At 30.9% G+C, this 23929-nt stretch overlaps 1 protein-coding gene across 7 annotated transcripts; it reads left to right on the forward strand.

Annotated features, from left to right (window-relative positions):
* The first annotated feature begins 81 nt into the window (after positions 1-81).
* LOC105150398 (C2 domain-containing protein 3) lies at positions 82-22883 on the forward strand. 7 transcript variants are annotated; one of them, XM_087407485.1, is made up of 14 exons: positions 353-368; positions 1043-1125; positions 1309-1512; positions 1678-2588; positions 7432-7533; positions 8035-8163; positions 9481-9756; positions 9862-10133; positions 10455-10604; positions 10681-10866; positions 10939-11928; positions 12032-12223; positions 12341-12609; positions 20815-22883. In XM_087407485.1, the coding sequence occupies exons 3-14, from the start codon at positions 1346-1348 to the stop codon at positions 22229-22231; spliced, it is 5061 nt and encodes a 1686-aa protein (XP_087263611.1). In that variant the 5' UTR covers positions 353-368; positions 1043-1125; positions 1309-1345; the 3' UTR covers positions 22232-22883. The 7 variants fall into 7 exon arrangements, with proteins under 7 accessions (XP_011061733.1, XP_011061732.1, XP_087263612.1 ...); XM_011063431.2 differs by lacking the exon at positions 1043-1125 and having other exon boundaries at positions 82-368; XM_011063430.2 differs by lacking the exons at positions 353-368; positions 1043-1125 and adding an exon at positions 82-301.
* Positions 22884-23929: the final 1046 nt, after the last annotated feature.

A 23929-nucleotide genomic window follows, 5' to 3' on the forward strand; every position in this document is an offset into this window, starting at 1 on the left:
TTTTGCTCACTGGACGCGGAAACGTTTGCCGCGTGGTAAATGTGTAGCCAATAAGCTTACAACTTCTAATATATTGTATGTTCATTGGTTGGCAGGAGCCATTAATTACTGTATCGCGTATCGCGCTCCATGTAATCGGACCCTTACTTATTTCACACATGCGCACTCCATTTTGACCAACATTAATAACAAAGGTTGCGACAGAGAGTTGCGCTACTATGTATGCTGTGAACATGGAAGTCTGTATGGCCTAGAGAGGGAAAAGGAGGAAAAGTGGAAGAAGACAATTCAATTTTAATACGTATGTACATATGTACATTTCTTGTTTTCTAACTATTGCAAACATTTTAGCAATAGAAAACAAATCGGTAATTATATAGTTTAGCACAATCACCTCAAAAATCAATAAAATTAAGCTTATTCGATGCGTTTTTGCATGAAACGAAAGAATCTAGCAGAAGTAAGCGTCGCTCTGCCTCACGAACTGAGATATTAAGCGTTAAAGTTGGAGACTTTAGAGGTTAAGATACTTGTCCTCCCGACTCGATACAGCGCTATATATACGTTTTGTATTACACAAATTCTCTGTTTCATAAACACAAATTCACTGCTTTACGATCCTAAATACACTGCTTTACAAACAAAAATTTGCTGCTTTAAGCAAATTCTTTGAGTTAACAGTAAATTTGTATTTTTAAAACAATAAATTTGTTTTTAAAGCAGTGAATTTGTGCTTTTAAAGTAATAAATTTGTTTTTTAAAGCAGTGAATTTGTGCAATTAAAGCAGTATATATATAGTGCTATATCGAGTCAGAATGACAGATATTTTAACCTCTAAAGTCTCTAACTTTAACGCTTAATAACTCAATTCACGAGATCGACTGCCGCGTTTTTTTGCCAGATTCTTTTGTTTTGAGTAAAAACGCGTCGAAGGAGTATATTTATATTAAGATATTAACTGGGATAGGGAGGAGGCTGTTCTAAATAATTATCCTAACCTCAATAATCGTCAACTTTAACGCTTAATATCTTGATTCACAGGATAGAGCGACGCTTATTTCTATCAGATTCTTTCATTTCATACAAAAACGCATCGAATGAGCCTAATTTTATTGATTTTTGAGGTGATTGTGCTAAACTGTATAATTATCAACAAATCTATTGATTGAACTTATTCTTATATGTCTTAGAAATTTGTGCGTTCGTCAATTATCTTGGCTGTCCTATTGAGTTATATTGTTGCACTTGCATGATTATCATAATTATCAAGCACATTTTTAATTTAAATCCACTGACACTTCTGATAGGTGAAAGATTAATTATGCATCGCCTTGGAGGAAACAAATGGATTCACAAACGAAATTTAATAGATCTTTACCACCATTAGTAGAAGGCAAGGTTCATGGCAGTCTAAGACTCGTTATCAGTGAGGTCCTTTGGATTAGAACAAATCCTGGTGATGTTACAGTAGTGGCTTCTTGGTGGGGCGAACATGATAATGCAAAGTTCAGGTGATTTATAATACTCCTACTTTTTTTAAAGCAAGTTGTTTTATGACAAATTAAATATAATTAAATAATATCTATTTATATCAAAAACAATATCTAAGCTTATATTGATTAAATCTAATTGTTTTTTTGTGGTTGTATATAACAATTTTTTTGTTTTCTTCTTAGACCAAAAGATAGTACTACAGAAACAGAAAGAACAAATGAGGATGTAACTGAAGTATATGCTATAAAAACTAATGCAACACTTTTTGCAGATTATATTAAAAATTGTAATGCAATAGAAATAGTAATATTTGCAGAGAATATTTATGAGATTATTGGTAGAGGATATATAGGAGAATTATCTAAGATATTTTCATGCAAATATTATTCTCAGTGTATTCCGATATTGAGTAACGATGGTCATAAAATAGGAAAACTATATGTTTCTTTACAATTAACATATTTGACAAAATTATTTCATTATTCCAATATACAAATGGGAACATGTAAATACGACAGAGAAGAAGATAGAGATATTTTATTATTTCCTATTGACAATTTACAGTACAATAGAAAAATGCCAATGAAATCTTACAACGATGCAGAGAATACTAAAGAGAAGAAATTTAAAAAATTTGGAGAGATTGATACATATGATATGTATAGATCTGTTTTCAAGACCAACCAATCAGAGTTTCAAGAAGAAAAATCGAATGAAATGGTAACGGACAAGTTAGTTGCTCAGATTGTTGCTAAAGCACAGTATCTTAGAGAAGTGATATTAAAAGAAACTTATAAAGAAGATTCTTCAACTTTGAATGATAGTTCATCAAGTAATGAATTACATTTTAATACTTCATCAGAAAATAAAGAAAAACTTGACAAGTATATTTTAGGGATGGAAATGTCTTCTTTAGAAGAAAAGAAAGTCTTGAATATGTTAAGACCATCATGTTTAATAGATCTGATGCCTAAAATAATTGCAACTGATAAAGATAATATAAATACTGGATGGAATCAAAGTTTCTCTATAAAATTAGACAGTCCCGAAGAAGACGTATTGGATAAAAATATGACTTGTACAGAGTTGAAAGGTTTGTAAAGTAATAGATATATTTATATATAATTGTGGTTTATTTGATGCTACAAATGCTTTATGGATCTTGCAGGATAACCATCGCATGATTTTGACCTGTTTGCATATAATTCTATATAAAAAAATTAATTAATCTGTGTTTTTAAGCACTTCATCCAACACGCCTTGGAAATAATTTTCTTCATTTGAAAGGCTGTATTAATCATGGTATAAGAATATAAGGTATTTCATTGCGCATAATGGCCAGCAGATTAAATCAAGACAACCATCAAATGTTTATCCTAAATTTAGGACAACGCTTTGGTTGATCAAACAGCAGTTATGTTGAAGATGAGTGCGCATTCTTGGCAATGAAATATCTTATATTCTTATACCTAGTATTAATTATATGGAAAATTGAGATGAAATGAGTTAGTTTTAACATATAATGTAACTTATAATGTGATAAACAAATGACATAAGGCACAATAGTGGATAATTTTTTGTGGTGCGTCAAAGGTATAAAATTCACAGAACACATTTGACACATCACAGCTTAAAAATTATCTGTTATTGAGCATTGTGTCTATGACATCTTTTGTTACTATATCAAGATCATGCGTTTCGCGGATTTCCTCCGTGTCCAGATCCCTTCTTGGAATGCCAATGTTTCATGAACCTTGCAGTCCACTTCATCAGAGTGAAGAGCAGCCTGATACTGAGCTATTCCTCCAGGCCGTTCCTTTTATATTATGTTTGTTGGAGTAGTGGGGGGAAAAAAGAGAATTGTGGTTAGGAGGAAGGGAGAGAGGTGGGGGAAATTGATCGGTCTTCAATAACCGGGAGAATGATTTTCCATATTTTATTTATGTTGTAGCCATTATCTCTATTTAGAGTGTTTTTTGTATCTCTATGGCTTCTCTATACTTTCTTAGAAAGTATGATGTAATGTTGGCTATTGTGATCATTTTGTCAAATAGTTTGATGTTCTGTTTCGATATTGTGTTCTGATAATGCTGATTGCGTGACGTGTTTTAGCCTGACATCACGTTGGTGTTTTTTTATCCATAGGTTGACCATTCTCCCGGTTTCTCCAATGTATATTTACCAGCAGGAACAAGGTATTGTATATTGCGGAGGTCTTTGATCTTTAGGATTTCTTAAGCTTTGTCCTATCTTTTTGAGTGATTTGAAGATAGTTCGGATATTGTGTTTGTTTAATATCCTAATTCGATCTTGTTCCTTTGACATATGGGAGAATGAATAGGATTCTTTCTGATTGTGTGTCAAAGATCGTTGTCTTGTTTGCATTTCATTGATTGTTTTGATTGTCTTTCTTATTGTGTCCGTTTTTCTGTAAGGCTAATTTTAAATAATTGAATTTTGTTTGTAGATGTTCTTTGTCAGAGAAAGGTGAAAGCTCTATGTACGAGTGAGCTGATTGCAGACTGTTTTTGTGTTGGGTGACTTGGCATGTAGGTATCTATCTGTGTATGTTGGTTTTCTGATGGCCTAAGGTACCGTCTTCTTAGAGACAAGAACATCTAGGAAGGGGAGTTTTCCGTTTTCCTCTATGTCTATAGTGAAGTGGATATTTGGATGTTGATTGTTGAGGAAAATAAGGAATTTACGGAGTTCGACTCTGCCGTGTCTCCATATCACAAATGTGTCGTCTACATAATCAAACTTCTGATTTTTTGAGTGTTTTTCTGAGGGCTTCTTTCTCAAAATGCTTCATGAAGATGTTGGCGATTACAAGAGAAATAGGAGAGCCCATTGCCACTCCTGAAGTTTGTTCATAAAATTGATTGTTATAGGAGAAGTAAGTGATTGTTAAGCAGTGCTCTATTAGCGGGAGGTCGAAGGGCAGTCACTTCATGCGAGGCCTTTATTATGTTTAATGTATCTTTTATTGGAACTTTTGTGAAAAGGGATTCTACGTCGAAACTCAGAAGTCTGTGGAACGTAGTCGGATTTTTTTTTTGGATCTTGTAAGAAGTCCGTTGAGTTAGTTATGTGTGATTTGGATTTTCCAGTGAAAGGTTTGTAGTGTTTGTGCTAGGAAGCGGGATAAGTTGTATGTCGGAGAGTGTATGGCGCTGACAATCGGTCTGATGTTTGATTTGTGTACTTTTGGTAGTCTGTGACCGTATAGTTTTGATGGGAGAGGATTTGTAGGTTTTAATGTTGATTTGGTTTTACTGGGAATGTTGTTTTTTTCCACCAGAATCTTGGTGCGATTGTATTAGTTGAATCTTTGTCAAACTTTTTGTATGCAAACAAGACAACGGTCTCTGACACACAATCAGATGAAAGAATCCTATCCATTCTCCCATATGACAAAGGAACAACAGATCGGATTTTCAGGATATATTAAACAAACACAATATCTGAATTATCTTTAAATTAATTATCTTTAAACGAACTATCTTTAAACTAAAAAGATAGGAAAATCTTAAGAAATCCTAAAGATCTCCATTTAGTTTCGCAAGAGTATACAAAATACCTTGTTCCTACTGGCAAATATACATTGGAGAAACCGGGAGAATGATCAACTATGAATAAAAGAACACCAACGTGATGTCAGGTTAAAATATGTTACATAATCAGCATTATCAGAAAACAATATCGAAGCAAAACATCAAATACTGTTTGGCAAAACGACAATAGCCAACATTACATCATATACTTTCCAAGAAAGTATAGAGAAACTATAGAGATACAAAAACACCCTAACAATCTAAATAGAGATAATGGCTTCAACATAAATATACAAATAAAATGGAAAATCATTCTCCCGGTTATTGAAGACTGACCAATTTTCCCCACCTCTCCTCCCACTCCCAATTCTCTTCCCCCCACCACTCCAACAAGTAGCGTAATATAAAAAGGAACGACCTGGATAGCTCAGTATCAGACTGCTCCTCGCCCTGATGAAATGGATTGCAAGGTTCACGAAATGTTGGCATTCCAAGAATGGTTCCGGAGGAAACTCACGAAACGCATAATCTTTATATAGAAAGTAGTGGAAGCCTCAAGAATATTATCTTTTATTACTATTATAAATAATTATATTATAAAATGCAACTATAGATGTTTATACTAGTATTAGATCGCTAACTTCGACTAAAATGCTGTAAATGGCTGGATATCCGATTAAGTTCATTCACTTGGCCACTCCAATCATTTTGCACATACATGATGCACACATGGTACGAGGGCAAGTCAATAAATTTTTAGAAAAACATAGTAAAACACTTTTTTTGATCGACTCATTTTTATTTCTCAACATAGTCTTTCAGCTAGATACATTTGATCCAATGATTCTTCAACTTTTTCAAGCCATCCGAATAATATGATTTGTCCAACCCTTCAAAATAAGCCTCTGTTTCGTGCTCTCTGGTGATGAATCTCTTTCCTCCGAACCATTTCTTCAGGTTTGGAAACAGGAAATAGTCACAAGAGGCTAAATCTAACGAATATGCTGGATGAGGAAGCAATTCGTAGCGGAATTCGTTGAATTTGGCCATCGGTGCCGGGCATGTGTGAACCCGTGCATTGTCTTGATGGAAGCACTTTTTTCTTCGCCAAATGGGGACGTTTTTTTTTTTAAATGTTGAAACGATCCAATAAGTTTGCGTAGTAATCGTCATTGATCGTTTGCTTCGACGGAAGGTAATCGATATGAATTACCACATGCATCACAAAAATCTGTGGCCATCACCTTTTCGACCGACTCACGGTCTTCGCCTTCTTCAGAGCTGGTTCACTCGATGAAGTCCATTGTTTTGACTGTTTCTTCGTCTCGGGTGTGAAGTAATGGATCCATGTTTCGTCCACAGTAATGAATCGATGCAGAAATTCATCTGGATTACGTTGAAGCATCTCCAAACAATTGTTTTGAAATCGTCACACGGTCGCTTATGGTCCACAGTGAGCAAACGCGACATCCATTTTGCCGATAGCTTTTTCATATCCAATTGTTCGTGCAAAATTGAAATTACTGTGTCATATGATATGCCTATGGCCTCAACAAGCTCGCGCACTTTCACTCATCGATCAGTCAAAACAATATCGTGGACTTTATCGATGATTTCTAGCGTAGCAGCATCCTCAATTGGATGTGTTGGTGAACGAAGTACATCACATGTGGTTGTACGGCCACATTTAAATTCATTCACCCAAATGTATACAGTCGCAAACGCTGTTGCAGATGTGCTACGAACATTATCCAACTCGGGTTTGATTTCTTTCGGCGTTTCATATGTAGATGTTTGATCACTGCAAGAAACTCATTTTTTTCCATTTTGCAAAAAATACAAAGGTTTGTTCGCTTTAATCGTTTACAGAAATGAAACCACGCGATGAATTCCGCTCAAAATTTGATAGTAATTAGCTGAAAGATGCTACTTGTCAAAAAGTAATGTGACACTGCGAGTGCTCTCTGACAGATTTTCTAAAAACTTATTGACTTGTCCTCGTACACATATATAACACATATTGTCGCCGCCATTAAATCAACTCGGAAGTTAGCGATCTAGTGCTAATATAGATATTTGTGGATATAACTCAATTTACCAGGTTTTATTTTATCATTTAATTAATGCAGGACCCTTTCATTAAAAATATTATTTACAATTGGTCGAAATGTTCGAATATAAATCAACTTATTTCTGCTGTAGATTCATCACATGCAAGAAGATCGAAATTGATTATTCAACTGTGTTCTCTCCTTTAGATTTCTATATCCTGTTTGGTCAATCAAATATTGAAAAATTTATAGCATTAAATGGATTATAGCTGATGTTAAAATTTTTATTGATAACATATGAATTACATATGAATTATTTGTATTATTTCAGGAACATATCCTCTAGATTATGTTAATAGTATAAAAATTTTTGTTGAATCTTTTACATTGACATCCGCGGGATATAGACGTGCAAAATCCACATGCTTGCAATGTATGTAATTTTTTATTTTATATTTTGCGAAGATTCTATAAAAATATGTTGAGATGGTTTCTTTTTCCTACAAATCGATTGCTGGCTTACAGCATCATTTGCCTACAAGTACTTTTGCGCACAAATATAAAATTAAGTTTAAGTTAAGTAAGAAAATAATTTGTATTTTTAAAGCAAAGAATAGTACATGTAGGTAATCGAATTAGGCAATGATGTATGTATTATAGATAATCAAATTGTAAGCAATAATACATGTAGGCAAATGAAACTTTATATCTGGAATTTTTATTTGTGCGCAAAAGTGCTTGTAGGCAATCAAACTGTAGGCAATAATTTTTGTGCGCAAACGAATTGTCAGCAAAAGTGATGTAGACAAACGACGTGTAGGCAAACAGGCTCCTTCCAAATTTGTTAACATATTTTTATAAGTATATATACATAGACATACAAATGTGCCAAATATATTTGATTCCGCTAAATAATAATTTTTTTCTCAAACAGATGATGTACCATTATCACTGACATATTTTATTCAGTATGATACAACATTTGGATCTACAAAGCAGGCAAATAAATCTAGTAAAGAAACTAAGTTTACAAGAACATATGCTAAAAAACAAGTGGGTCAAGGTAAAAAGTTATATTTTTGTTGAAAACTTATTAAAATGCAAATATTATATACATATATATTATATTTTTGGTAAATATCGACAATAGGGGACCCAACTCGGATGACCTTGACCTTGGGATATGTTGTCAAGGTCATGACTTTCAGATGGTTTTAATTGGTGCTCGTCCTTCGTTTAAAAGTTATCAATAAAAAAAGTTTGAAAAAATAACAATTTATTCCTGCTTTATACAATATTAAAAGCTATTCTATACCTTCTCTTGCGTGCGTAATGACTTTCTACTCAAAGCAGCTCCTCCCCTCCTGCTTTAACAATAACGGAAAGTTTGAAAAAATAACGTTTTATTTCTATTATATTATGAGGGGCTCCGAACAATAAAAGGAACAGAGAACAGAGAATAAGAATTTCAACTTATCAGAAATTATGTATTGTGGAATATACAGTTTCTGATTGGTTGAAATTCTTATTCTCTGTTCTCTGTTCCTTTTATTGTGTGGAACCCCTAAGACAGGAAGGAAAGTGAAGCAAAAGTCGCGTGGAAAGTCGGAACCCATGTGAACTTGTTTGTAAAGTAGTGAATTTGTGTTTTTAAAGCAGTGACTTAGTGTTTCTACAAAATCACTGCTTTAAAAACAAAAAAGAGAGTCGCTTCGCGTAGGAGTCGTGCGCCCCAAGCAGGGAGGAGAGAGAGGGGGAGGTGAATTGGAACATTTTTCAGTAATTATGTGTAATTACAGTATTATAATAATTGCTTACTATATTATTGCTTATTATATTAGGTGTTGGAATTAATTCGTAGCGTTTTACAAGTGATGGGAAGTACTTTCATTAATGTATTTTTTAATGCTCATGTGAAATAAATAACATTCTTTCATTAAAAACGCTACGAATTAATTCCAACACCTAATATTATTGTAGAATATACACATAATATGTTAATAATAAAAAATTTAAATATTAAAATAAAAATCATGTAGGAAAGAAAATATTTTAATGATATTTACCGGAAGATATGCTCCCAGCATACTTTTTGTATCGCAACGCTTCTGGGACACAGCGTCACGTGAGCTCGGCCGCCGAGTCTCAAGTGGTAGTGGGGGCGCCTCAGGAATCTGCCCGAAATGGGCAACTAATTCCGAGCACTGTTTAAATGAAGGACGAGCACTAACTAAAATCATCTGAAAGTCATTCAGGGTCATGACTTCGACTACATATATCAAGATCAAAATCATCCGAGGGTTTCCTATTGTTGATATTTACCATATTTTTAATCAAAATATAATACATATTTAATAGAAGATAAATATAATTTTTACAGTTGTTAACTTTAACTCTGAGGGTATTTATAGTATATCAAGACATAATATAAATAAAAATTTTCCTTTGAGATTTAAAGTTTTTGTCAAACATCATAATCAAAAACTTCCAACTGGATTAGGATTTGGTTTCATAAACATCAGTGATATTACAAATACCACAAACTTAAGTAGTACCCAATGTATAGTTATTGTAAATAAAGGTATCAAAATAGGTGATTTAAAAGTTACAATAGAATTAGGTTGTGATTTTATTCATTTTGGAAAAGAATTTGTTGGTGAGTATAATATTGAGATATAATTTTTACTGTTAGGTATAATTTTTATTGTTAGATATACTGAATATTTTGTCAAATATTCAAGTAATCAAATTATTTCACCAGATGCTGTAATATCTAAAAAAGAAAATCTTCCTATTTTGAACAAGAAAGCCTTGACAAACCCAAATGATAATAAATATAAAAGTGCAACCGGAACTCATTCCTCTAAATCTAATTGCGAAGTTTCCTCTGTCTCTGCCAAACAAATTAAATGTTTGACTAGTAGTAACAATAAGGATATGATTATTACAAAAGATATGACAGAGCACCGAGAACAAAGTTTAGATAATAAAAAAATTGATACAAGTAATCCAGAAAATGGTATTAAAGATAAGGTAGTTTTAAGTGATATAAATTAAAGTTTATTGAATGAATGCAATACTGCATTGTTTATTTATATTAAAAATTATTGAATATTATTATAAACACACACAAATGCTTATAAAGCAAAATGATAGAATTCGTAAAGCAATAAACAATGAGAGGCAATAGAAAATAAAATAATTATATCCTCCTCATGTCTCTTTGTTATTTTATTTAAGGCTTGGATATTTTGCCATGACTAACCAAATCGTATTGCAGCATTCATCTATATTCAAGATATAATGGTATTCTAAATAAATATGTATTGTGTTATATTGTTTACACAATTTTAGATTTTACTTCATGGTTTGATATATGTAGCTGAAGGAAAAGATTTGCCAGAATCTAATACCTATTTGATATGTAGAGCGTTTTGGCGAGAGGATAAAGCATCAAGTCAAATTTGCAATAATACAAAAAATCCGTTTTATCATTTTTTTCAAGTAAAAAAACTTTTTTTTAACAAAGTAATTTTAATTATCACAAAAATAAGTTTTACTTTAGAAATATTTATTTCAGTTAGTACCTTTACTTCATGGTATAGAATTACTGGAGAGAATCAAAGATAATTATATAATCATAGAAGTATATAATCGGCAAAATAGTGGTATAGATAATCTCTTAGGAATAGCAAAGCTACCTGTGCATCAATTATACATCGCTTATAGAGATCCACTTGTTTTCCCTCATTTATTATTATCGAAGGTAATGATTGATTATTTTATAATTAAATGTATTTTAATTTTCAAATTATATAATTTTTATTTTTCCACACAGTATCCTGTAATAAGTGTAGATGGTTGGGTTAATATTAACGACCCAGTAAACGGAAAATTTTGTGGAAAGCTTCTTGCACTCGTCGCGCTTGGTACTGCGGAACAAATTGCATTACTAGAAGTATCAAGAGGTCTAAGAAATACCAATAATATGTCGCGAACAGATTATAGTTATCACTGTTATATTCCTAACAATACTAACAATGCAATGGACAGCCAAGAGAATTTACAGTATAATATTCATGAGGTATCAAATCTCAATTCGGAGCAATCCACTCACAGCAATAATTTTGCTTATCATGTTTATAATATGCTCGATAGAGATTTGGCATCTGTTGATTATAAGTCTCAAGAAAGTCAGACAGATATTTCAAGTTTAAAGAATGCGAGACCACAGAAACCAATACAAGAAGCTGTATCTTCGGAACACTTGGCTTTACGAGCCTTAGTTGATCGTTTGACAAATGTACTACATATTAATAAAATTAGTACAAATCAATCGGTCCAAACAGATATAAATCAAGTAAATGAAGGAAAAATACATACAGAATTAAATACATTAAATAGTAATAGTCTTACCGATGATTGCAATCCGAACAACGATTTTCGATTACCTATGGAAGTGTATAGGAGTGTCGGTGTCGGTGCTGAATATGAAGATTTAGATCAGCAGCAAAATAATGCTAATAATTTTTCCAATTCCTCTTTAACGGAAGAAAATGTACAAAAAATAGAATCAAATATTAATTGCAACAGTTTTTTTTTTCGATCTATGATTGAAATCGAATGTGCGCTACATTTGCCAAAGATTGAAGGACTGAATGAATTGATGGAACCAAGTACATATGTAACCTTTCAAGATTTAACTCATAAATTCAATTCTACTAATCAATTAAATTCATATATGGTTACAAATGTTTGTCCATATAGTTGCAATCCGAAATGGAATTGGAAATGCGATGTAAAGCTATCAACAGAGTTACTTTTAAATGTATGTAATTTCATTTTCATATTTTAAATATGTTTTAGTCTGATTCAGTCTATGCGATATTATATAGTCTTAATCTATATTTTATTTTTATGATATTTTTCAGAATCAGAAAAGATTAATTCTCAAAGTGTGGCATTTAATTGATCCAAATATATCTAAAGACATAAATTTAAGAAGAGACATTGTAATCGGATTTTCCGCTATTGATCTCTCGATTCTGCTAACTGGATTTCCCACAGTATCTGGATGGTTTCATATCATGGACTTTACTGGAAAATGCAATGGACAAATTAAAGTAAATTTTCGTAATAGTTTCTATCTAAAGATATTAATTTTAAACATCTCATATACATACATTTTCCCTGCCATCAACACACGTACATATATGTATATAAAGTTACTTTTATTTTAGATAAGTGTAACACCTCTGGATAATTTATCATCATTAGGAAAATTTGCACCAACTAATTCTATTAATTTATCAAGGTGTAATTCATTGCAAACAAACTGGCCATCTCTGTACAATGTACCTTGCACTAATGCAGAATTAAATGGTGCACATCAAATATCATATGAAAACCAAAATAATAATAAATATGTACAAAATGATTGTAAATTAAATACGCATATTGGTCATAATTTAGAAGACGTTTCTATATCTTTCTTATCATCATCTTTGAAGTAAGTGATGCCAGAATTATTATAATTACATTAGTTTACAAAAAATTTTTTTTAAGTTGCTTTGAACTAGACCAGATGTTTCTTAAGATAGTCGACTTTATATGGTCAATAATATTGTTAGTATTAACAATATTGATAATATTACTGATTGTGTATGATTAATATTGATGGATTGACATAGAATACTGATGGTAATCTGGATTTTGATTCTTGAGCATCACAATATCGCTTTATTAGAATTCATGTCATAATTTTGTCACAATAGACAACGTACGTAAAACTAACGTGAAATATATTGTCAATAATAGTAATCGTGTAAGATTGTAAAATTACTAAAAATATTTATGCATACTGTCAGTATTACTGATTCAATATTATTGATCAGTGATTATTGTCCGTATAGGGTTACCTTTATTGATTTTTGAATGTTAAAAACGACATTACAAGTTAAATTTCACTAACAGTTAGATTTTCAAAATAATTGAGGTTTAATATGCAAAAAACTTTTTCTACTTTATTTGACATTAACAAAAAAAGTTAACATTACCTTGAAATTCTGATTAGAAGTCATGAATGTATTATTCATTTCCTATAAAAAAAATTTTTTTTTTTTTTAATTTCAATATCTTACTTTTTAGCTATGTTATGAAGGATTCAAATAGAGTTTTTCTAAAATAATACATTTTTCACCTGTGAAGTTGTTATACTTATAATTTCTAGTTTGTGATTATTGACACACAATATAATTTATTGTTATAGATTTTGTTAAATATATATGTATATGTATATATACATATATAGGTATTTTGTAAATGAATATCAATACTTTTAAGAGATAAATTTATATACTAAAATAAGTAAAAACCGTCATATGTCCTACATATCTTAGTTTTCAAGTTATAGATGATGACACTTCTCGTTCAAAAATATCAGGTATTCTTCGAATAGTTTCAAATCCATTTCGTATTCTTTCTCGCAATCATCCACATTGTTTTCACTGACGCGTTGAATACATAATAGATTTTAAATGGCCCTAAAAATAAAAATCTAATAGATTAAGATCAAGAGATCATGATGGCCATGGAGTGGGTCTCGTCTTTGCGAAGACTGTGTTTAGAAATGTTCTCACTTCAAGATGGAAATGAAGAAGCGCACCATCATACATAAACCAAGTTTTGCCAGAACTGCCATGACTGTAAAATTCTGTCCGATTTATATTGATGGATATTGTTTGTAAATATTAGATAATGTCAAGACGTGCTAAGCTGTAGCGTGTGTTGACGCACAATGCGGGCATTTCGAACATTTTCCTTAATCATTCATAAGTTAATAACTAAAATATGTAGGATATATGTTCATACATGATGTTTTTTTACTTATTTTAGTGTATATAGATTTACCTTCTAAAGTATTGACTGTATTTAAGAAATACTCTATTCAGAGTGTTCAAAAAAGGTTGGGACTCTGGATTTACTCGGTAGGATAACATTTTTGAAAGAAATGTTTCAGACAAAAGTTGTAAGGTTAAATAAAAAGATTTATTTACAGATCTCTCTCTTATCTCTTTAATCTTGGATGGTGTCGCCAAGATTAGATCTAAATCAAATTGATTTTTTTAAATGGAACATCCTATTTTTGATGCCAGAATTTAATAGCTGGTATCAACTTGTTAAGAACTTTTCAAAACACTGTAATAAATTATTTTTCATTAAGTATTTTTCGAGTTATAAGGCTTGAAAGTTACAGTACCGCTGACATTAGCATTACGCAAGGTGTCCGGCTTCTTGAATATTGTTTAGGATCATGTGTTGGATAACATTCGTTAAGATCAAGGCAGATTATTTCTTTTATTTCCATTTTTACACTAAAAATTTATTTTTAAAAATGAAAATAAAAGATATAATCTCCAATGGTCTTGATCTTCACAAATGTTATCTAGGACATGATCCTAAACATTCAAAAGGTTTTAATCGTCGATCGAACATCTTGCGTAATGCTAATGCATACCGATACTGTAACTTTCAAACCTTATAACTCAAAAAATACTTAATGAAAAATAACTTTATTACAGTGTTTTGAAAAACTCTTGACAAATTGACACCATCTATTAAATTCTGGCATCAAAAATAAGGTATTAAAAAAAATCGATTTAACCTTGACCTACTTGGCGATGCCATCCAAGGTCAAATTAATAAGATCTATAAATAGATCTTTTTATTATTTTATACCTTACAACTTTTATCTGAAATATTTCTTTTAAAAATGTCATTCTTCCATATAAATCTGGGGTTCCGACTTTTTTGAACACCCTGTATATATGTATACATACACATACGCACATATTTTAATTGTCCACCTCGAATATCTAAAAAACCACACTAAAAAAAAATGTTTCAGATAAAAATTGTGTGGTCTGTGTATATGTATTGATAGTTACAAATTAGAAATTTTTTGAGATTTTGCATGACTTCATTATAAAAGGATTTTCCAATTTGCTATCTAACAATAAGAAAAACTCTGTATTTAAATCTTTTATAACATTATTAAAGATATTGAAATAAAAAAATACATTTTATAGAAAATAAACAATTTATGACTTTTGATCGGAACTTCAAAATATTAACTTTTTTTTTATAAAAAAAATATCAAATAAAGATCGAAAAAAACCATTTTTGAATTTAATTTAAGTTGAAGTTAATTTCAATTATCTTGGAAATCTGACGTGCTGAAATTTTTTTGCTTCGCTTTCACCATTAAAAAATTTATGAGGAAATATCTAGTCCAGTTCGAATAATTTTTTTTATCATAACTAGTGTTATTAATATAAAAATAAAGATAGTTTTGTATGACTCCAAGAAATAAATCAAACACAAGCAAAGCTAATATAAACTCCCGCGGTCAGAAATCCCACAAACTCAATTTGCATCTGATTTTCATAACTGAAAAAGATTCAAATCCAAAGTGAAAACATTTGTAATTAATTTGATTGATGTCTCATGATAAGTACAGTATCGTTCAAAAGCGTATCATTTTTAGGTTTTTTGAGCATAACTTCCGTCAAAGTGAATCGGATGCGCTTATATAGTAGACAACACCTGGTAGCAGATATATTTTGTACGGGGTGCACGACATACAGATCATGTATGATGAATTGCCTATTCATGCAGGCACGCGTTTGTTCACAACGTTGATTTAATCATTGCATCGATATAATCACTCGCATATCTTTTTCGCGTATAAAGTTTGTAGCGTCCGAAGTTTTAATATATTTGTGACGGATTTCCGCTCCGACGGCTATTAATATATCAAAATAAATATTGTAAGAGTTGATGATTATTTCTGTCATTTTTACAGTGGATCTTTGTTAGTCGACTATTTTTTGCACATATGTGCTAACTGCTGATTTTCGTACTATGCATAAACGTTTTGTGCAAAAAATAATTTAACTCTTTGAAGCATACATTTTTCTTTACGTAGAATTCAGTTGAAATTTGTTACTTGGGAGTTTTTTGGATCGCTGATTACGAATCTGACTTCAGATTTTCGAAATTCAAAATCGCCATTTTGGATCTGCCATTTTGAATTTTAAAAATCTGAGGTCAAATTCGTAATCAGCGATCCAAAAAATCTCTCGGACTTCATTTTCGGCTAATTAGTTATTATTGATTAATCACAATCATATTTATATTGTTAAAAAGAGATGAATTTTTCCAGTTTATTTATTTATAAAATACATTTTGTCAATAATAAGAATGTTTTCGCGATTTTTTTATAACAACTGATGTTCTACAAAACTGATAATGTTCTTTTCATTATAGTAATATGTTGGAAAGTGTATGAAAAACATAAAAAACTGAGGTTAAAAAAGAGTAATATGTGACACTGTGCCTCAAAGGGTTAAGTAATAAAATTATATCATTTAATTTATATTATAATTTAGTTTATGATCGATTATGATAGATCTTTTCTCGTAATAAAGAAGATATAATACTTAGGATTTTCTTGATAAAATTCATTTTATAATCTGTATCATCACTTCAACTTCTGTTGTAATTGCTACGGAAATCTGTCAAATGTACCAAAACTTCAGACGCTACAAACTTTATATGCGAAAAAGATATACGAGTGATACCGACGCAGTGATTAATCCTTATACGCAGTAGTAACAAACGCGCGCGCCTGCATGAATAGGCAATCCGTCATTCTGTATGTCGCTATATATTATAAAGTATAATGATATTCGACAATATATCATGATTTTTAAAATTTTTAATAATTTTCCCAAAATCGCATTTTACTGTACTTTCTTTGTCTTTCATATTGCAACCATTGTCATGTAATTTTAATAATTAGATTTATTGTTTTATATTATGGCAAAAATCCGTAGTGATGTATCCTTGAGATATGGACGTACAACAGAAAGCAAAGAGCCACGAATAAGGCTGGATGTATAAGGAATTCGCCCAACATCATGATTGGGCATCTCCAAATCAATAGTAATCAAGTTTCTTAAACATCAGAAGAACCAACGAAACTGTGTTAAGAAAAAGAAGAATAGATGACCACAGACGACTACTTTTCTCGTCAATCGCAACATCCTTAACATCGTTCGCATATCCCGCAGCAATTCAAATCTCACGGTGCCGGACATTGCTGAGGAAATCTCGACTTCTAAATAGTCTGAACATTCGTACAGATTATATGCTGTAACGGCGATTCATGAAGAAACTATTTTCGCAAAGAGTTGAAGGCGCAGTGGATCAAGTGGACCAAAGCACATCTCAACTAGACACCTTAACAATGGTTTGATGTATTCTAGAGCAATAAAAATAAGTTTATGTTATTTGATTATGATGGTGTAACATGGATTCATCGCTCCAGAAAACATCAAGCCATCGTTGGAGTGCATTTTGGTCCATTTCATTTGTGTCTTCCATTTTTGTGTGGAAATGAATGGTTTTTTCAGGAGTCGTCGTTCATACAGTCTTCCGATCTGCAAACGACGTATGATCTGTACGGATGAATCAGACTGTTCTCAAAAATCGATATTTCTTCAAAAATGTCCGGCGTCATGAGGAGATGTGGATTACTGCGGAACATCCTAAGGATATTGTTATTGACGAGAAAAGTTGTGGTCGGCTGTTCTTCTTCTTCTTGATATAGCTTCGCTGGATCTTTCAAGCTTAAGAAACTTGATCACTGTTGATTTGGAGATGCCAAATTGTTGGGCGAACTCCTTCCATCCTTGTGGTCCTTTAAAATGATTACCGTTGTCGTTTGTTCATATCTCGAGCATCTCGAGGATCTTTGCTGTAATGTAAAACTAAATCTAACTGCTAAAATTAAACGGTAAAAACAATAGTTGCAACATGAGAAGCAAAGAAAGTACAAAAATGTGATTTTGTACTTGGAAAATTAATAAAAAATTAAAGAATCATAGTGTATATTGTCAAATCTCATTATACTTTATGTACACGCATCGGCAGGAATGGTGTCCTCTGGCGTTCGGCACGCGGCATTACATTATATCATATTTTATTTATTTATTTTATTATATGTTCTCATATTTAATTGTAAATTTAATTTTGCAATCTTGCGACACAAAATTTTAATTTCATTTGCACACTGCAAATTTATAAATGCATGCAAAGTTATTACAATGAATCTCAAAATTACACTTAATGTTGTAATTAGCACAAAAATTTTTTGGAGTATTAAAAATTGTTATGCATAATTACAATATTCTGTGCATAATAAAAATATTATTATGAATATTGGCGAACGAGAGATACCAGGATATCTCACTCGTACTAGTAACAAATGTGTAAGACAGCGAAGGACATTACGAGCCGATTACGCTTTCTCTCTCAATCGCCTTGCGCTAAGGACAGAATATCGGAGCGCCCTCTTCCTCCCCCCACTACTTTCTCTCTTCACGATTCTCGTCTCCTCCACGTTTCCAGCAACATGTACATGTGCGCTTCGGTATGAGTGTATAGCGCCATGGGACCGAATGCCAGGGGACATCATTCCTGCTGATGCGTGTACTAAGGTGCACCTGTCACCAGGGGATCGATTATGTATCTTCAAATGAGGTGAAAATTACAAAAGTGAACAAATTTATTAGAGTATTCATAATTTAATTGGTCAATACCTAGTAACCTTTGCTCACTTTTGTAATTTTCACCTTTCAAAATCCATAATCGATCCCCAGATGTCTATACAAATTTGAGTATATATTCGATTCACTTTAATGAAAGTTATGTTAAAAAAAATTAAAGGTGATATATTTTTTTAGCAGGATTGGTCAAAATGGTGTTTTTTTTAAAAACATTCAGTTTTTGTTTAAATATGTTTATAAATGTTTTTAATGTTTTATATGTTTTAAACAGCTTTAGAAAAAAAATTATATTTAAAAAAAAACACGTTTTAAACATAGAGAAGATTATATTAAGGTGCCAGTGTAGATGATATGACTCTTCTTAATATCTCCGCTAACGAATTCTAGTGATTTCTTATGGAATTATTTGGAATTATTTTTTATTTTAATTATTTATATTAGGAAATCTCCCCCCCTCCCCAAACTTTGACCTTGACGTGTTGTCATGTCCCTGCGAGCTTCATCCCACCCCCTCCCCCCACCCTGCCAAAGGATATTCGACTTTCCACGCAAAGCAATATTTACAAGAATGAAAATATATGCTTCTTCACAAGGGAGGAGGTGAGGTAGAACTGGATTCACGTGAAAAGTCGTGCATTCCTTGACAAGGGGAAGGTGAAATGAAACTCGCTTCGCGTGAAAAATCGAACGCTTCTAGGGAAAGGGAGAGGGGGAGATGGAGTGAAACTCGCTTCACATGGAAAATCGCACATAAAATATATTTTAAAGCAGAAAATTTCTGTTTTATATAGTAAAAAAGAGACATCATTTTTCAATTTTTTTTTTATAATAACGTTTTAATGAATAACGAGCGACGGCTAAAACTTGGAGGTCACTCAGAGTCATGACCTTGATAGTATATGTCAAGGTCATTGGGGAGGGATTCCTTATTGTAAATAATTATCATTATTTGTTTAGTAGCTGCCTGTTACACCGTGACGCTATCATGCCAAGGCAGTTTATTCTTCTAAGCAATTAATTTTATTTTATCGTAATAAATTTTTTATGTTATATTAATGGTTATTTCTCATTTGTTTTCCTACAATTTTCTATTATATTATTTAATAATTATTTGTTGTAATTATATTTTATTGTATTAGTGACTATGCTAAGAATGTGTAAGTTAATTGTGAAAATACTTGTCAACTTTCGTCACCGTTATTTCTCGTATAATCCTATTATTTTGTGTGTGACTTATGGTACCCCCGGTATGGGATATCATGGGTCCTTTCTTAAAAAATATATATTTTTTTTAAAAACTTAATAAATATTTGCTAAATATACTTATTAAATTTTAAAATATGTATTATGTTTTAATTATAAAAAAAAGATATATATATATATATATATACATACACAAATTTTTATATTTAGATGTACTTTTAAGAGCTTGAATTTTTATGACTCATAGTGCCCCGGTCTCCCTTATATTGTATTTGTAATAGTAATTTATGTCTTTGTAGAGAGCTAAAAAATGAGTCGAAACATATAAGCATGTTAATTTAGTAACGAATTTTGTGTTACATTTGTATATTATTTCGCGCAACGATTACCGCGCCTGATTCCTATTTATGCTTTTTTCATTTACTTTTTTTGAACTGTAAGGAGTCTTTGTAAATTAATTATGTTTTGTAATTGTCAAGGTTTAAACTTAAATATTGATCATTAACTAAGTTATTGTATAAGATTTAATTGAGATGCCATAATATCATCTTCTCCTCTACTAAAAATACATTAAAAAAATAACATTTTAAACATTTGTTTTATTATAAATTATTTTTTAAAAACACGTTATTTAATTCAATCTGATGTTTAAAATGTGTTTTAAACATTTGTTTAAAAAAAATGTTTTAAATAAAACGATTCTATTTTTTAATGATACTGTACGTTCCATTGTTTGCCATATATTGCTTTGTGAATATATTATTTAAGTATGGACAACTGTGGCGGCTTTCACATGGCATTTTGTTTGTACCATAATTATTATATTGATTATGATTATTTTGTTATTTTTCATGCAGATTTAATTTTAACATATGTTACAGACAAAAATTAACGGAACTAGATGAGATCACAAAACGTTTGCAGTCACGTTTACATGATGTCACAAACACGGCTTTTGAAGATGAATTTGATAACGATTTTGATATAATTGAATTAAACATTGACAATGAAAATACTAATGATAGAAACGTTAAGATTACACATTATCCACAATCTACAGTTTCTGAATATTTTAATACTGGAACATCACAAATGTCAAAACAATGTGGAATACAAAATGATCGAAATGTTGTAAATGACGAAAAGCAAACTTCTTCCATTTTAAGCAGCAATTGTAATCTACGTTTTGATTCAGCATCTAATAAAAGTAGAGCTATAAGTTTCGAAGTGACTGCTCTTGGGTGTTGTTCGAGTTCCAATGCACATTTCAGCCAACATCCTGGCTATTATCACAATCAGTATCAAAATAGATATAGCTCAACATATAATTATTTATCGGACAATAACACAGAATATCCCGTGCGAGGTACCAAAGCACATATAAATCACTTGCTTGACAAGCTTTCTTTAGATTTGCCACCTAAGTCATCTTCAGAAACGACCATACCAATAAGAAAAAACATTCTAGAGTTATTCACGAATTTACGGGAACATAAAAATAACTCACAAGACAAAGACAAAAATAATTATGGTATTAATACCTGTACAGTGCTCACTCAAACTGATAATGAACAATATGCTAGCTCGAGCACGGCAAATTTTCTTACTTCTAAAGCAACTATTGAGGAAAACATTTCCGTCGAAATGCCTCATAACAGAATATCAACAGTAATACGTGAGGAATTAGTCGCAGAAGAAAATAACGACAGTGCAATTTGTGATGAATTAACGACTTACTTGATAACTTCCAACGTACGTCATATGAACCCAGATAGCATATTCAATCCGCTTTTATATCAACATTTGGTGCCAGATTTGCAAATTACAGCTGTATCACCGGAAGGAGAAGTTGTGGAACAGCTAGATAATCGATACATAAAAAATTTCACAGTGCACAGTGATATTGATCTTTTAAAAGAAAACAGTGTATTTCAAAATGATACAGAAATGAAAGATAGAATAACTGTTTTAGAATGTGATAAAGAATTTTTTGGCTTGACACCTTCGGACATATCAGAAAATATCGATAACAGTATTGATATGACCGTCATTTATGAATCTAGCGAAAATGATTTAACATCAGATAATAATACAGAATCGACCGCTATTATGTCATTCGACAAGTCATCTATACAACAAACTGAAATTGAAATAAAAAATTATTCCATCGTATCTGAATTATCTGTTACTGGAATATCAAGACAAGCGCCTGAGGGTGGAAATCCTACAGAAGAAGTTAAAACATTGCTAGGAGCAAAGCAGCAAAATTATATTCAAGATGTATCAGCAGACAACTAAATATTTACGAAATTTGTAATAAATTAGATTAGAATATAAAAAATTATATAAGTACATTTTCCATAATATAGCGTAGTTATACATTCTTTATAATTCATCAAACTAAATTCTGTGAAACGAATAAGTATTAAGGGGATCTTAAAGCCGTCTATTACTAACTAAATCGTAATTTTTGTATAACAATTTTTTTCTTCTTTTATAGATATTTGAAAATCCTTTTCCAGAATTAAAATATACGCATTAATACGTGTTTGTGAGGTGGAATTTATGCTGAGATAACAAAAAATTTTTCTTAAGAAGAAAAATTTTTCTTAAGATTTTAATTTTGAAATTTTTTATCGAATAAATTCCACCTCGCAGAGGTGTATTAATGTGTGTACTTTAATCCTGAAAAGATTTTCGAATCTGTAAAAGAGAAAAAAAGTAATTGTTATACAAAAAAAACGACTTTAATTTTGGAAAATTTTTTTTGTTAGGCCTTCGATTACAATTTCTCAAGAATTTCGCTCAGAATTGTTTGTGCATGTCATACGCTTTTAAGAAAGGTACCATTTGGTACATATGACCCATAGAATTTCTGTACTAAGGGAATTATAACCTGAGGTAACAGCTGTAAGAGCTGAAATAAAATGAATTTTTAATTTTTTCCCTATTTTCTCGTCAAATTTAGTGTGGCCAGTGTTTTTTTCATGTGTACCTTTATTGTGTAAAAGGATTTGGTGATTTATAAAGCCAATTCGAAGAAATTAGTAATCTGTAATTGTCGGTAATTTCTGTTGGTTTAGGATTCCTTTAACGTCAATACTAATGTTAAATATTTTCATCAAATTTTTCATTGAAAAAAATTTGATGATATCTTTCTATTTGAAAATCTCGTATCTAATCTGAACATCTAACTATTTGAAACTAAGATATACTTAAATGAATTAATGCTTTTATTTAATATAAAATTTATATATATATATATATATAATATATATATATATATATATATATATTTATTTATTTATTATATGTACATGTTTTTTTTTCATTGAAGAAAATACATTTCATTTCGAACTGAGTTTCAGAACTTTTACTGACTGATGATTGTGTATATGTAATAATAATAATAATAATAATAATAATATAAGATAAATATTAATGTGTCGAGAATTTTGTTATTCTGAATATTTAAACTACTATATATTATTTGAAATATTTACTATTTATGTATAATGTACGCATATTTTTTATATAATCTTTGTGTATATAATATGTAATAATATAATTTACAAAAAATACAATGTAAAACTATTAAGACTAAAGTGAAAATTCAATCTGTATAAAAAATTTTTTAAAGCAAAAAAAGAGAATAGCAGGAGAATAGTATTGAATAAAAGATCATATATTTGGAATCGAACAAATTTTATCTGATTTAATCTTTTAAGTAAACTGAGGGATACGTTTCTACTTGTCCATTGTTCCAATGTAACAGGATGCATTATTATATCTTTGCATCAGCCTTTATGAATATGAATACTTGAGCAAGTTCTTATTTTTTGCAATTTTATATAATTATAAATAATCATTTTTGCCTGTTTAATCATTTATTTACATATTACATATTACATAAGAGACATGATAGTGTCTCGGCGCTAATCCCAGCGCAGCGACATAGGTCATTTATTAGGTCATTTAAAAAGTATCCGCGGTTTT

The sequence above is a fragment of the Acromyrmex echinatior genome, chromosome 6, assembly GCF_024713525.1.
Source record: "Acromyrmex echinatior isolate Ae372 chromosome 6, ASM2471352v2, whole genome shotgun sequence".
NCBI classification, from domain to species: Eukaryota; Metazoa; Arthropoda; class Insecta; order Hymenoptera; family Formicidae; genus Acromyrmex; species Acromyrmex echinatior.